This window comes from Echinops telfairi, unplaced genomic scaffold (assembly GCF_000313985.2).
Source record: "Echinops telfairi isolate 266 unplaced genomic scaffold, ASM31398v2 ScPeMD7_70;HRSCAF=299, whole genome shotgun sequence".
Classification (NCBI taxonomy): domain Eukaryota; kingdom Metazoa; phylum Chordata; class Mammalia; order Afrosoricida; family Tenrecidae; genus Echinops; species Echinops telfairi.
In genome coordinates this window covers 2,049,213-2,065,331 of record NW_022103968.1, presented here as the reverse complement: position 1 = coordinate 2,065,331, position 16,119 = coordinate 2,049,213, and the positions used below count along the sequence as shown (strand labels likewise).

Genomic DNA, 16,119 nt, shown 5'->3' with positions numbered 1-16,119 from the left:
GGCGAGGCCTCCTGCTTGGGGCGCCCGTGTGCCCGAGTCGCTTTGGCCTTGGGGATGACAGCGGGCTGCAGCGCTGCTCGGTGTGCACGCTCGCGGGTGGACGTTGGCAAGGCCTCACCGCCCCGAGTCAAGGAGACCGCCCGGGCCCCAGCTGGTGTGAGAGGTTGACATGAAGCCCAGGGGTCAGCTTCCCAGCCGTGGACACGGGCCAGCCTCGGAGGATCCAGCGAGTGCGGCTCCTGAACGGTGTCCTGCTGAGGGGGCTCTGCCCTGCACAGAGCCTGGGTCCACCCGCCTGGGGGACACAGGCCATAAATGCGCATGGACCTGAAGTCAGCTAGGACTCGTGGCCGAATTTGAATTAGAAGCAGGTAACATTTGTCTTTTCCCCCTTCCCGGTGGAGGGTGCTCAGTAAAGGAGGGTGTGGCCGTTGATGAAAATGGGGTGGACAGAGGTACTACCCACAGGTTGGCTCTGCTTCAAGGAGGCAGTGAAGTTGAGTGTTGCCCAGAGCAGACACCTCAGGGGTACCTGGGAGATTGTTACATGAAGTTGAGTCTTGGAGGAGAGTGGACTCGCCCACATTCTCCACATTCACACAGCAGTTCTCTGCTTTTGTCAGGTCAGGTGGGGGTTCCAACTCAAGGTGACCCCAAGTAAAAGTGGTCCACCTCTCAATTGTGTTGAGCCCATTGCTGCAGCGGCTGTGTCTGCACACCTCCACCAGGGGCTTTCTGTGCTGCTGGCCCTCCAGTTGGCCAAGCATGGTGCTTTTCTCCGGGGACCTCCTCTGCAAAGCCTGTGGGAGGAAGTCTCACCATCCTGGCTCTGAGGAACATTGTTCTGGCAGTCTGTGATATATTTAATATTCTTTGCCAGTATCATAATTCAGAGGCATCATTTCCTCTTCAATCTTCCTTATTCGGTGTCTGACTCCGCGTGCATATGAGGCTCGGGCCAGGCCTGCTTTTGTCTTCAACATCTTTGCTCCGTAACACCGTGAAGCGCAGCAGTCTTGACAGCTGCTCTGAGGGTTGCTGGTGGAGCCAGCCACACTTGTACCCTTGACCCAGTCAGCCTTTGTGCTGGTACCACCAGGATGCCCTTTGGCCCACAGGTGGGGAGTTTGTGTCATGCTCAGTTGTAATCCTTATGGAAGGCTGTAGTCTCTGGCTGTCATTCGTGTGTCTCATCCCCACTGAGTAAGCAGGTGAAGGAAGAAGTCAGATCTAAGGACACAATCTGGGAGGACGTGAGGGAGGTGGCCTCTTCTCTTTTTTTTTTTTTTTGAGGTGGCCTCTTCTTGACAGTGTGGCCTTTGTGGGCCCTACAGACACCCTTCATGAACATTTCGAATCTACTATCACTTTAAAGTTGCCTTTGATGCTTCATGTTTTTGTTTCTGTGCATCGTTTTAAATGGCCATCACAAAGCATAAACTTTTATTTAGACCTATTTTTTTCTACTAGTCTGTACTTGAAATAATCCACAAAACCACACACTCTTCTCCACAGGAATTAGCCTAAGTGGGCACAGGGGATTTGGTGCCGGGACCCTCCTAGACCTGGGGCAGTCTGTGGTCCAGGCCCATGAGAACAGCAGGACACCCTGCTGGTCCTGCCCACCTCCCTGTGGTTAGGTGTGCGCCCACGGTGACCGCCACTGGGTCTGTCTATCTCATTCCTCTTTCTTGCCGACCACTGACTTACCAAATAAGATGTCCTGGCAACGTGTGCAAAGTGTACGAGACAAAGTCTTGCCACCCTTCTTTGTAAGGAGCTTGTTGGTTTTGTTGTTTCCGCAGTAGTGCGTGTCCCGGAGTCCACAGCAGTGTCAGTGCCGCTCACCAGGAGCAGCGTGCCCAGCATCGGCTTCTTCTGCCTTCTTTTCTTCCTCCAGCTTCCGTGTGCGAGTGTCTCCTGCTCACGCCCCCGGTCCATTCCAGCTCAGAGTGACCCTGAAGGACAGAGAGCCGAGGGAGCCTCTCTCTAGGGTTAGAAAGCCTCTCTGTCTCCTGGGGAGCAGCAGGTGGTTTTGAACTGCTCACCTTGTGTTTAGCAGCCCAATGTGTAAGTAACCACTATGCCATCAGGCCTTTTTTCAAGTAGCCTACTTAATTTTCTTAAATGTAGCAATATTGTGAGCATTTTCCCATTTTATGAAACAGTTCTTGAAAACATAGTTTTCAGTGGATGTATAATATTGTTATAGTTGAAAAAGGCATATTGTCCACTGTTAGTTTTTCTCGCCCCCATTACTTGCTGTGTGAAATAGTGGGGAGCTACCCATAAACTGGGAGACAGACGGGGCTTTCTACACCTGCAGCAGAGTCTGGGAAAGCCCCAGGGGTAGTTCTGCCCTGTCCCGCAGGGTCGCTATGGGTTGGGATCAGCCGGAGAGCGGTGAGTGTCCATACACATGTCTTTGTCTTGACTTGCTTCCCTCGGAGAGATGCTTGGAAATGTGCAGAAAACCTTCCTGCAAGGGCCCACCTTTGGGACTGGCTTTGAGGGGGGGGTGTCTCCAGTATCCTCAAGTGTTGGGGACTCTGCTGTCCTCTCTCATCCCTCCAGTCTGGGAGTTTCCATGGACCCACAGTCCTGAGAGGAAGTTGCGAGGAAGGCTGGGAAATGTAGTCTTGCTGCATGCCCCGAGGGGCCAGAAGCAGGGATTGATGAGCCACCACCATTGTCGGGGGCATGCCCTCACCCAGGAAAGAGGCCCACCTCAGCTGGATATAGAGTCTAACCCATGGGGTCCCCCCACATCTGTCCCCTCCTGCCAGGTATGCCCCCTTCCCCACTTTGTGTGCCCCAGGACGGCACTCTGTCTACATCCCTGTCTGTGACCTCTGTCTTCCAAGGCCCTTTGTCTCCCAAGGAATCCTACCTTCCATCTGAGAGCACCTGGGATGTCTTTGGTGTCCCCCCCACCCCCAGCACCTATTCGTTAGAGCCCCACCCCTCGGGGTCCCCTCCCTGGAAGGCTGCTGCCGCCTCCTTCCTTTACCCCCCCCCCCCACGCACACCTGTTTTTGCTGTTGCCACAGGTCAGCCTGTGGAGTGTCTGCACGGGAAACCTGGAGTTCCGTCCCTGGAGTCAGTCTTTCCTCGCTCGGCCGTGCTGCCCTCACGGCCAGCTCTTAAGGGCTGCTTTGCAGCCGCCTCCACGCTCCTCCACCACTTCCTCAGCTCTCCCTGAAACCCTGCCCTCTGACTGGTGCTAGCAGCCTGGACGTGGTCTCACTGATCTGCCTGATGGCCATCCCAGATGCTAACCGTGTGACCTGTGTTGACCTTCCCTGTGGCACCTGCTGATTGCCACGTCCTCATCCCAGGGGCAGGCAGTGACTGAATGTGGCTCCGCTAGCCGAGTCTCTAGCTCTACCAAATGACTCCTGGGCCTGGGTCTGGTGGAAGGTGGTGACACGGAGGGGACTGGGCCCTGGGTGCTTGTGAACAGGAACCCTTGCCGTGCCATCCTGTGGGGTGGAAAAGGAGCCTTCTGAGGAGCAGGTGGAGGGATCTCATGACCAGCAAGAGCCAGGAGTGGGGCACGTCCTGTGGACCCAAGAAGGCTGTGCAGTGAACCTCCTGGACCCAGAAGACACCTGTACCATGGTGCAGAACCAGGTGCAGCAGCAGAACCAGGAGCCAGAGTATGAGACGGAGGGATGGCCTTCCCAAAGCCCATGGAGCACGTGACAGGGAGAGCCTTTGTGCAGGAGGCGGGTTTGCAGTGGGGTACCTCTGGACACTCACTTGCTGACCCATGGAAGTGGAGCCGAGTGCCTTTGGGCTGAGGCTTACTGGCTTGGGGTGCCTCTGGGCATGGAATTCAGGAAGCTGGGTTTGCTTAAGCCGAATGCCTTCGGGTTGAGGTTTACAGCAGAGTGGTTTGCCCTTTGGACTATTTATTGGCAGATCTCTAATGACAAAGAGAGAAAGGCAGAAGTTGGCAAAGATTTCACTTTACTGGATCCACACTCAACGCCCATGGGATTAGCACTCAAGGAATTAAACCAGGTAGTGAGGGACACAGGATCTCTTTGGAATGATCAGAGATGCTGCTTTGAAGATGAAGGTGTGCCTCACTGAAGCCATGGCATTCCCAGTGCCTCATGCTAATTAATCTGGGCAGTGAATCAGGAAAATGGAAGCTGATGCCCCAGAGTGATGAGATTGGTGAAGAATGTTGGCTGTGTACCAGAAGGACAAAGCTGCCTCGGGAGAGGTACAGCCAGTGCTCCCTAGAAGCAGGGATGCTGAGACGGTGTCAGAAGGGGCCAGTCCTGGAGGACGCTGGGCTTGGTGAAGTAGAGGGTCGGTGAAACAGGAAGGCCTTCAGTGAGCGTGACGCAGCAGCGTCGACAGTGGGCTCAAATAAACAGCGAGGATCACCGGGACGGTGCAACGGGGTGGCTAGGAGTTGCAGCCGTCTCCCAGTAGCTAGTGGAACTCCACCTTGTCCTCACTCAGTGCTGGGGATTCCCAGGGTGCTCCTGCAGGTGTGTCCACTGTTGGCACTGTCGCTTGCTGATCCCTGCTCTAGTTGAGGCTCATGGCCCTTAGCCACCAGGCCAGACGTCACAATATTTGTGGATAAATGGAATTGACAGTGAATGGCATTTTTCCATGAACTTTTTGAAGCCCCCTCGTGTTCTGGGTATCTTGGCTGGTGTCACTGCTGGCCATCTGACACCACGCCTGACACACCTGGGACTCAGCTCTGGACTTGTGCCTCACCTGTCACAGCATCCTGTCCTTTCAAGGCCATCCTGTAGGCTAATAATGTGCCTGACACCTTGCCGTGTGTGCTTAGGAGTCACCGCCTGACTCTACAGACTAAACTGTTGGTAGCACAGCCGGCAAAGCACTGGCCTGTGAACTGAAAGGCTGCCAGGTTGAACCCAGCAGCTGCTCAGGAAGAACGAGGTGCAGTCTGCTCCCGTAATGAGCTCTAGCCTAGAAACCCTGTGGGGCAGCCCTGCTCCATCCTGCAGCGTCTCTGTGAGCGACAGTCAGTCTGGGTGCCTGGGGCTTGGCTATTTGCCCCCAGGTTGGTTGGTGCATTCTCTCTCTCTGCATGTTTTTTCCTGATTCCTCTCTCGGGGGAGGAGGATAGATTTGAACATGGAATGCCGTGAGACCAGGGTCTTTGGTTGCATGTGAGGACACACATGAAGAGCTCTGTGCCTTTAGACTTTTCTGAGAAAGTTGTCCTGGGTGGTACTCTCCATACCCCGGGGCGTCCTCCTGATGGCTTGGCCGCGGGCTGGGATTAGGCTCTCCTGTGTGGGCCTTCGGTTTTCAGGAAGCCTTATGTGTTAGGCAGAGTTCTCTATAGAGAAATTAAAACAGGGCACTTACGGTTTATTGTATATATTTACATACATAATATTTTATACACATACAATAACTATATGTAATATGTATTTACATGTAAATAATTTACATATATATATATAAATAAATACATATGGATAGATTTACACAGCATGAAGGAATGTAACAGTTAATTAGTCCACACAGCAGTACAGAGGGCTCAGTTCAAATCACTTCTGTGGAAGAGTTAACTAACGTACTAGAAGTCCTTCAACTCATGAGGGCTGCTGGGTCCAAGTTAAAGCAAACAGACAGCTGAGTCTTCCCTCAGGCAATCTAGGCAGTCTGCCCAGAGGCAGCAAACAGCAGGGCAGGTGCTTAGCAGAGCAAGCCTCTATGGGATATTGAACTCAAGCAATGCAAGACAAGAGGGACCGACAGCCCCAAGCTCAAGCAATGTCCGCACCAGCAGCGTGGCGAAGCAGGTCTCAAAGGAACTTCAAGCTCTAGTGACATCATCCATGGTAGTGTAGCTCACAAGTTGAGGCAGAGAACTAGCTAAAGCAGCCTCACAGTGGTCCAATCACCAGAGAGCAAGAGAGAGAGGGGCAGGCCTTGCTGAGTCATTTATCTCTTTGTCTTCCAATCAAACTGCGACCTTATTGATCCCATATGTTCCTTTTGGCTAGGTTGGCACAATAAACCTACCTATCACACCTTCTGAATCCCAGTATTAAACATCCAGGAAATGGGGCATCTCCCAAAGTAGCTCCTCCATTCCCCGTTTTCTGTGAAGCCATGTTAACTTCTGACCACTCCTCCAATGGCCTGATTTTGCTTCCTCACCCAAAGCCCCTTTTACAAGTAGATTCTAGACCCCATGTCTCATACACTGTGGATTTGGTTTCTGCCCGTTCTCAGATCCGAAGGTCAGAGTTGGTTCACCCAGTGGTTCGTTGTGATGTTGAAGATCATAAGCCACCATTTCTGGGTGATTTGCCTGAGGCTCCAAGGCCCTCCCATGGGTCCTCTGATTTCTCTCTGTGTTTAGATACAGGCATTGGGGGACAGTTACGTGTTCGTGGGATTCCACCTGTGTCAGGATTTGCTTGTTTCCAGAAGCCGTGCCACTTACAGCTGTGTCTTGTCAGTTGCAGGTCTCTCCTGGTGGTGCACTTCTGGGCACCATGGGCCCCACAGTGTGCCCAGATGAACGCGGTGATGGTGGAGCTGGCCCGAGAGCAGCCCCAGGTCTGCTTCGCGAAGGTACTGCTGCTGCTGTTCTGCTGTAGATTAGACTGATGTGTGCCTTGGACCCGGGCGCTCGAATGAGTGTGAGGAGCTCTGTAGATCATTTTGCAGTCGATCATTCTGAACAACCTGAAATAGTCCTGTGTGCAGTGTGAAAACCACCAGACTTCCCCAACACTTCCTCGGGTGGGAGCACGTCGAGTGAGCGGAGGTGGGGTGTGGCCACGGCATGCTGTGGTGGTTCCCCGTGGGTGGCGTGGTTGTGTGGGACTTGCTTCCTTGGAAAGCTGCACCTGGCACAGGTGGGCTGCTAAGGACCCGAGGCGGAGGGGAGGAGTGGGCCGTACCTGGGCCTGGTGAGTGCACACCTGTGCGGGACGCAGCAGGGTGGACTGATCACCTGGGCTCTAGATGTGCGGCCACCTGTGCTTCATATCCTTCTGGGGTCAGCAGCCGAGAGGGGAGAGAGTGTGGCCTTGGGCTGGCACAGCTCTTACAGCACAGGGTACAGGCAACCTGGTGTGACTGGGACCCTTGGGATGGGTTCCTGGAAGGTAGGCAGGCCCAGTGTCCCGAAGGCCCACCGAGCGAGGGCCTTCTGGTCCTGCAAACGAGACCTGGCAGGTGCTGGCAGGCTGACTAGATGAGTGGCACTGGCACGGTGTATGGGCCTGCTGTCGGTGCTCTAAGCAGGCCGGCGCCTTGGTGTCAGCCTCCTGCATTTAAAATCCTGGGGCCTGAGTAATGTGATTCTAACGTGCACCCCACGACGGCCGATGTAAATCATGGTCGGGAACTTCAAAGCTGCGAGTGCGGCTGGTGATAGAAGATCCCGATTACAATCGGAATGAATGATTCAGCGTGTCAAGCCCAAGGTCGATCCAGATCGTGGTGACTGCGGTAGCCCATCTCCTCGTCTAACGTTACCAGTGCAGGTGACAGACTTGTGTGCCTAGCTGCCAGCGGAATGATTTATTTAACAAGGTGATAGCGTTATGTCTCATGTTGGAGCATGCTTGACAGCGAGATTGTAAGTTGTTCAAGTGCTTAAGTGTCTCCGTGAGCCAAGGTGGGGTGTCCTCATCCTTGACTCGGTTACCAGAGGCTGGCAGCACCTGCTGTCCCCTCGGAAGTCCCTCAACAGTGTCGTTTTCCTCCCACGAGGTGTTGTCTAGGGCCAGGCGGTCTCCTTGCAGCCGTTCAGGGAGGTGATGTAAGCGGTCAGGGGCAGAGGGCACGCCTTGCTCCTCTCGTTGGCTGCTGAGAGCTGGTGGAAGTGCCGGGGGTGGCCATGTGATTACTCTGTGCGATGGCCTAGTGGTCAGCATTGTCCTGTGTTCTGGCAGACCTGACAGGGAAGTGGGACTAGTCCGTCTCCCTCTTTGGTTTGCCAAGTCCTTGCGATCGGTGCTGTGGGAGAGGGTGCCTGTGACACTGCATGGCGAGACCTCCCCGTGGCTGTCGACCGCGCCTCTTGCAGGGGACGCCGAGCGAGCGGAGACTTCAGGGAAGTTGGGGACACAGTGTCTGTGGGGGTGGCCTGTGCTCAGCGGGAAGACCACCAGGAAGTTGGGGACACAGTTTTTGTGGGTTGTGTGTGCCCACTAGAACAGGCCCTGAGAGAAGGCTTTCCCACCGCTGCCTCTGAGCCTGCTCCTCCTCTGGGTACTGGGGGCTCCTCTTAAACCTGACCAGCTGGCTGGGGGGATTCCAAGTGATGGGGATGCCCGGGGTAGGGTGAGTGAGCGTGGTGTAGTGACTTCCTGTAGCCACGGTCTCGGACTTCCACCCATCACCTGGACAGGAGCCTGCATATTGGGGGCGTGGGTAGAGTTTCCGTCTCCGAAGCAGAGCGGGACTCTCACGACCCTCCAGAGAGGAGAACCAGGAGCAGGGGTGTGCCTAAGAGCCAGGCAGGCAGTGAACCTCCCTGACCCAGGGACAGGATGCGGTGACCCCAGGGAGGGTCCACCAGCAGAACCCAGAGACAGAGATGAGAATGGTGGCCTTTGTCGGGTCTATAGTGCCATCCCACAGCTGCCTGGCCTTGGCGTGGGAGTGGGCCGCCTCCAGCCACTTAGTTGGGGAAGCTAGGCTTGCCAACCGCCGGGCGAGAACTGAGCAGCTTGAGGCTGAGGCCTGTGGTGGGTGGAGAGGACGTCCCTTGGCAACTTGTAACATTGCTTGCGCAGGGCAGAGGCTGAGGGGCCACTTGGTTGGAAGGCTCAGGACCAGAGAGAGGCCTGCCTGTGGGCATGACTGAGAAAAGGCTGCCGTGACTGAAGAAGCACGGAGTCCCGGGCACTTGTGTTCCTGAATTACAATCTGCGAACTTCTCCAGATAACCCCTGTCTGTGATGATGATCAGTTGGCTGTGTGTGGCCACAGCAATGGATCCTGGGAGAAGTGAGAGGAGGTGGAGGGGCCGTGTGTGCCCTTGGGAGCCAGAACTGGGCCCTGGGCTGACGTGAGCAGACGTGCCACGCGCCACTTTCACAGTGGGAAGAAGGAGTCCCCATCACGAGGTCCGGCAGGAGGGAGAAATCCCCGTGAAGGAGGCCTGGAGAACATCTGGACGCGAGGGGTCTTCCCCCTGTGGGCCAGGATGAGACACCGGGAGGAACCGAATCTGAGTCCCAGGCCAGGCGTGAGGCCATCCGGGAGGCAAGTGGAGCAGCCCTGGGCTTTGCCGGAATGTCGGCGGCGTGGAGAGGACCGTCTCACCCGCAGGCAGCCTGGAACCCCGCCTCGGGCCCTGGCTTCCTCAGGCGAGGTCCCACGGCCCTCCTTGTTGCGGTGGGCTGTGTCTGGCCTTGACGGGGGCTTGGCCCACGGACTCTCTCAGCACTCCCTGCCTCTGGATCCCCCCACTCTCTCCAGACCCTGCACCCCGTAGTTTGAGAGTCGCAGGCCCCTGTCTGGCATACTTAATTCCAGGAAATGGTCACGTTGACTGGGCCTGAAGCTACGTGTAATCACTGCTTTTAATTGTAGTCCTTCTTGATTCTGCTCACTTGCACAGTAAAACCAGCACGTGATGGGAGTGGAAACACCAGGCAGATCGGCTCAGTGCAATAGGTCATCTGATTGCTCGACTGCTGCTTTCATGAGCATCGATTGTGGATCAAAGCCAAAATTGAAATCCTTGACAATGTCATTCTTTCCTCCATCTTGGTATTCTGTACATTTGAGTCGTGATCCACCCTGATCTTCATCAGCAAGTGCTCCAAGTCCTCCTCATTTTCAGCAAACGACTTGTGCCCTCATGTTTATAAGGCTGCGTCCCACCCGCAGGTCTTGTTCTCCACATTGTCCAGCTTCCCAGGTGGTTTGCTCGGGAAACAGACTGATTAAGGATGGTGAGGATGCAACTCTGACGCACACCTTTGCTGCCTTTAAACCAGTGTCCCTGGTTCCATCTGCTTCAGCAGCTGCCGTCTGGTCCATGTGTAGCTTCGGCAGGGGTACCACGAAGTGCCTTGGGATTCCCATCTTCTCAATGCAACCGGTCACTTGTTATGATCCACACAGTGGAAGGCCTTTGCACGGCCAGTAAAACACAGATTAACACCTTCCTGGTTTTCTCTGCTGTCAGCCAAGGTCCGTCTGATGTCAGCAGCGATATCCCTCCTGCCCAGTGCTCTTCTGAATCCGGCTTCCGTATCTGCTGCTGTCTGGATGTACTCCTGCTACCGCTTTAAAGTCATCTCCAGCAAACGTCCTTGCGTGATACTGATGGCACAGCGTGCGACTTCGGGCATTCTGTTGGGTCACCTACCTTTGGGAGGGGTACACGTGGACCTCTGCCAGTCAGTTTGCCTGCTAGCTGTCTTCCACACTTCTTGGCATAGACCAGTGAGCGCTTCCTGTGCTGCAAGAGCTTGTTGACCCTTCAGTGCAGCTTGGATTGCTTCCTTCTAATACTGTTGGTTCTTGACCACACTTTACCTCTTGAGCGGTTGGGTTTCGACCAGCTCTTTTTGATACAGTGGCTGTGTCATCCTTCCATTGTTTTTGGATGCTTCTTCTATCACTCAGTGTCTTCCTTAATAGGACCGTCAGTGCTGCCCTGGAGGCTTGAGTCCCCTCCCTTCTTTCGCTTGAGATGAGCTGGTCCTACCATTTTGGCTTTCACTCCAGGCCCTTGCTCAGCTCCTTGGAGTACTTTGCAGTCTTCGCCAGCAGCCCTGGGAGATGTCGGTTCAGAGCTTCTGCTTCATCATTTCCTTAGCTGCTCGAGCAAGCGTTCGTGTCTCCCGATGTCCGCTCTGGTCTTTTCTTTCTCTGCTGTCCTTTTACTGACCCTTTGCTGTCTTCCTTGTGACTTCTTCGTGTCATCCCCAGCTTATCAAGCCTCCTGTCGTGAGTGCTCGTGTCCAGGTCTGGAGGGATGGGCTTCTCCTGGACTGGCTTTAGAGCCCGGTGGCACAGTGGCTTGGTTACATGTTGGACATTAATTGCAAGGTCAGCAGTTGAGACTCGCCAGCTGTCCTTTGGGGGAAAGACGAGGCTTTCTACCTCCGTACAGAGTTAGGGTGTTGGAAACCCGCCGGGACGGTGCCCCTCTGCCACTGTGCAGCAGAGTTGACTTGAGGAGAGGGTGCTTTCTGGGGGCGGGGAGGGCACCTGTAACATCCGAGCAGCCGAGGGTCTGCTCCACAGCCGGCCCCTGGCCTCGGTCTCACTGCTAACACTGAGCTGCTCCCTCGCCTCGCCCCAGAGATACAGTCTGTTTGATTCCGTGTATCTGCCCATCTGGGGACGTCTGCACGCGTTGTCGTCGTTTGTGTTGTTGATACCAGGCATTTGCAGTGACGCAGTCATTGGTGTGGCCGGATTCTGCCAGTGAGCACTGGCTTCTTTTCTGTCACCAAGGCCAAGCTTTCCACCTGCTCTTCATTATTTGCTTCCAACTTTCACACTCCAGCCGCACTCCTCAGAATGCAGGTCACCCCCGAGAAGTACTTGACCGCGAGCTTCCTGCTTTCCTGTTTAACTGTTTGTTGAACCAAAGACAAAACCAAAGACAAGCTCACTCCGTCAAGCAACTCAATTCCGACTCCTAACCCTGCAGGACAGAGGCTTTCTGAGGCTGTAAGTCTGTGGGATTAGAAAGCTGTCTCTTTGGAACTGCTGACCTTGCACTTCGCCAGGAGGGCTTGGTGTGACAGAGTGCTGCAGAGTTTAGGAGGATGGGGGAGAATTAGGAATCGCTTCACCTGGACCCTGGGGAGACACAGCAGCGCATGAACACGCCAGCGGGGAGAGTTGATGAATACTGTGTGGGGTGACATTGATCTGGAAGTGCAGGGCCCCTTCCTTGTGGGAATGAGGCTCTGGTCAGATGTTAGGTGTTGACGCTCATCCGATGTTATCAGGTGTTAGATGTCAGAACCCACTCGATGGCGCCTTGCCTCCAGGTGGGGCCCTGGTTGTCCCCTGGTTAGGCCCTGGGCTTCCAGAATGGATGCAGTGGCTGTTGGAAGCTGCCCCGGGCTCCGCAGCAGAGAGGCCTGGTGCCCCCTCTCCCCCCCCTTGGAGATAGCCACCTTGGACAGACCCTGTGTGGCCAAGGTCCCTGAGCTGGGTTATCTCGAGCTCCCCACCCCATCAGCACCCTTTGCTCCCCCAGCATAGCTGTCAGTAAGCAACAGGAAGGGATTGTGCTATGGGCATACCTGTGACAGGAGGGTACATACGTAACAAGGTGGGTGAGTTCTAGAGTTAAACGATGGTGACTTAACCTAGGTCCTCCCGAGCCAACTTGAACTTACCTGTCCTTGAGCGCTTCACCAGCAGAGCAATCTATGATTTTTATCAGAAGGGAGTGGGCCGTACTTAGGGTTAGGTGGTCTGATTGCTTTTAATGGCAGAAAACCTTCCGGCAGATAGCCTTTAAGCAGTTACCCTTCAAGGATACAGCGGCCACACTGTGCTTGCAGGCAGCACCTTAACATTGGCCTTATTACGGGGACCGTCGAGGGGGCAACGTCAGTTAGGAGAATGTGACAGACGCATCTCAAGCGCACGAGCGTGAAGGCTGCCTTCCACCAGAGTCTGCTTCCTGGACTCCTTACACAGGAGCGGAGGGAGTTTTCCGCACACACTCTTCCTGGTTCTCAGCTTTCCGCAGGACGGCCGATCTGCTCCCATCGGGACTCTCGCCTGGAAGGCCCTTGGAGGGTCGGAGGCGATGCCCAGGCAGGGGGTTTGCCTCTGGTTTTATCCTGGCTCTTCTCAGCGTTGCCCTCCCTGGGCTTGTGTTAGTGTGGTTTCCTGCCTGGGGTGGCATTGCTGGAAGAAGAAGATGGCAGTGAAGTGCCTCTCACTGCAGACGGCGTCTCCCCTGCTCCCCGCTGCCACTCTGGACTCGAAGGAGGAAGCTTGGGGTCACTGCACATGGTGCTTGCCGGCTTCCCCACGTCGATGACAGCTCAGGTGGGGCAGTTTCTAAACCAGAGCCAGAGCCCCCAATGCTCCGACTGGCTCCTCGGTGAGCTGTGCTCGCTGCCTGCCTCTGCCCCACCTTCCTGGACGGGCGGGAGAGTGATGTAAGAAGGATGGAATTTTCACATAAAGACCTCGTGGGAAAGTGGGACGAATTGAAGGTGTTAGGGGGTGTTAGGGAGATGGAGCCAAGAAACACAGGTCGTGAATGTGCTGGGTCCCTAAGCTGGCAGGTAAGGACTGGCCGAGTGCCTGCCTCAGCAGCGCACCCTGAGCGGTGTGTCCGTCCTCCAGAGCCCTGCCGTCCGGGTGCACTCGGGGGACTTCACACCATTCTGTCCTTCATGCTTGGCCTGTGGCCATCATGCAAATCCCGGTGTTGTTGGTTTCAGCAGGGTCATGTCAGCCAAGATAGAGGGCCACGTACTCCAGGCCGGCTTCTCCTGGCATGTTGTGCACGAGGGCCATCGTCACTGGCCTCTGGGCAGGGGGTGCCCTTGTTGGAGAGAGCACCCAGCAGCCGTGCAGGGCTGAAAGTCTGCTTTCCCCTCCGCCAGGGTCTCGGGAAGGACCGTCCCCTGCCCGTTCCCCTGCCCGTCCCCTCTCCCCCCTGCCCGTCCCCTCTCGCCTCCAGGAGCTGGTCTCCAGAGTGGGCAGCCCACTGCGGGCAGGGAGAGCGTGTCACCAGCACGGGGTGGGCTGGGTCATCTGGACGGGGTGGGCTGGGTCACCAGGACGGGGTGGGCTGGGTCACCAGGCCACCCCAATTCCCTCCCCACCCCCAGCCTCTGGGCGCCTTCTGCTGTGTGCATGGACACTGCCTGACCGATGGGGCCGGGGCACAGTGGTGCAGGGGGTGGGGGGTGTGCGCAATGGCAGGACCCCCTTCCGCAGCTCCCCACACGCCTGTCTTGCAGCTGGAAGCCGAGGCTGTTCCGCAGGTGTCTGAGAAGTATGAAATTAGCTCCGTTCCCACCTTCCTGTTTTTCAAGGTAAGGACAGGTGGCTGGAGCTAGTGGGCATGGGGGGCTGTCAGGGTGCAGCCAGGGCTCTGGAGAGGTGACAGCTTGGGGCCCCTCAGTTGGTGTCACAGCTGTAGGCGCAGCATGGTCCCCGGTTAGCGCAGGAAAACTCTGGACACTGTGTCCCTTCGGCTGCTTTTGACCCGATGGCCGCCTCACTCAGGAAGCGGGTGCAAGTCTGGCCTCCTTTCTGCCCTGCCCTCTGGTGCCTTTCCAGTTAAGGGCAGAGCTGGTTTGGGTTGGGTGAGAGTGTCCCTCCCCTTGTCTGGTGGTGGCAGCCTCTGTTGGACCCCTTGAGCCCTGCTGTGGGGGTCGCATGTTCCCTGAATGTCTTGGCTGCTTCAGAATTCGCAGAAGATTGACCGGTTAGATGGCGCGCATGCCCCAGAGCTGACCCAGAAAGTCCAGCGACACGCGTCCTCCAGCGCCCTCCCACCCAGCGCCAAGGGTCCCCCGGTAGAGGACCTGCACCGGCGCCTCCAGAAGTTAATCACTGCTGCCCCCTGTATGCTCTTCATGAAGGGGACCCCCCAGGAGCCGCGCTGTGGTGAGATGCCCACGCCCAGGGGGAACTCTGAAGGGGGCACAGCGGGGTGGGGTGGGGTGGGGTGGGGTATGCTCAGGTGGCTCTGCGGAGGGGGAGGGCTGCCTTCCCCATGGAGTTTATTATGATGGTCAGAATTAGTGCCCTGGAGAAGGGTCGGAGAAGGAAGTGGGTTTGCCCAGTGGCTGCAGCTGTGGGCTCAGACACACGGCAGGGCGGGCAGAGCATGAATCTGTCGGCCAAGACACCGCTCTCATGGACTGGGAGCTGCCAGGGGTCTTAAGCGTCATCTCCGCCCTTCACGAGCCTCAACCTGGAGAGACAGCGGGGGCCCCCCTCCCGCCCCCCGTCCCTGGCTGGTAGCGCCAGCCTGCCACACTGCAGCCCTCTGTCTCCCACAGCCTGGCCTAGCCTCTCGGCGCACAAGCTTGCTCTCCTCACCCCCTGCGCCATCCCTCGCACCGCTGGTCGGGTGTGTGCGCCTCTGTCCGTCCATGGCTCTGTGTGTGTGCGTGTGTGTGCACGCGCATGCGTCGGTCCGTCCATGGCTGTGTGTGCATGTGTGTGCGCGCGTCTGTCCATGGCTGTGTGTGCATGCATGTGTGTGCATGCGTGTGTGCGTCAGTCCGTCCATGGCCATGTGTGTGTGCTCGCGCACATGCACACGCACGCATGTATATCCGCCTGTCCCACGGCAGGTGGCCATGCTCCCTTTCAAGCTCATTTGGTTCCGGAGCCGGTTGGGGTGGTGCGCAGGCCGCCCTAGGGTCCCGCTGGGTTCTTGGTATCATGCCCCATACAGCCTCGCTCGGCTGTGTCCCTGAGCAGTTAGTGCCTCTATGGGGGATGCGGGGCCCCGCGAGCGTGGTGTCCAGGACACGCACGGGGGCCTGACAGAAGCTGTGCCTCGGGCTCAGGTGTGGGCTTCAGCAGGGTAGTCCTTGGGGGCTGTTTGACGTCCCTCACAAAAGCCAGCAGACCTCACGGTCAAGCTAGGTCACCTCCTCTGAAGTAAATCGCGATTGCGCTCGAGTGTGTGTGTGAGAGAGAGCGAGAGAGCATGAGCACACGAGAAAGAAGTTAAACTATTCTTTTTCTGCTTCCAGGTTTCAGCAAACAGATGGTGGAGATTCTCAACAAGCACAACATTCAGTTCAGCAGCTTTGACATCTTCTCGGACGAGGAGGTCCGTCAGGGGCTGAAGACCTACTCCAACTGGCCCACCTACCCTCAGCTGTACGTGTCCGGAGAGCTCATAGGGGGGCTGGACATCATCAAGGTGAGCATGGGGCTGGGAAGCCCTCCCAGGCCTCGCTCTGGCTCCTTGTGAACTGGGTGAGGGTTTGCAGAGCAGCCCCCGGCGTACACAGCCCAGTCTGCCCGCTTTGTCTGTCTCATCCCCCCGGTGTACACAGCCCACAGTCTGCCCGCTTTGTCTGTCTCATCCCCCCGGTGTACACAGCCCACAGTCTGCCCGCTTTGTCTCTCATCCCCCCCGGCGTACACAGCCCACAGTCTGCCCGCTTTGTC

At 56.5% G+C, this 16,119-nt stretch overlaps 1 protein-coding gene across 1 annotated transcript in view; it reads left to right on the top strand.

The window, feature by feature from the left end:
- Positions 1 to 16,119, top strand: part of GLRX3 (glutaredoxin 3) — a 42,845-nt gene that overhangs the window by 551 nt on the left and 26,175 nt on the right. The window contains exons 2-5 of the mRNA XM_045291375.1: positions 6,477 to 6,591; positions 13,941 to 14,015; positions 14,391 to 14,592; positions 15,696 to 15,868. Coding sequence (XP_045147310.1) covers positions 6,477 to 6,591; positions 13,941 to 14,015; positions 14,391 to 14,592; positions 15,696 to 15,868 — 565 coding nt within the window. The remainder of the gene's footprint in view (positions 1 to 6,476; positions 6,592 to 13,940; positions 14,016 to 14,390; positions 14,593 to 15,695; positions 15,869 to 16,119) is intronic.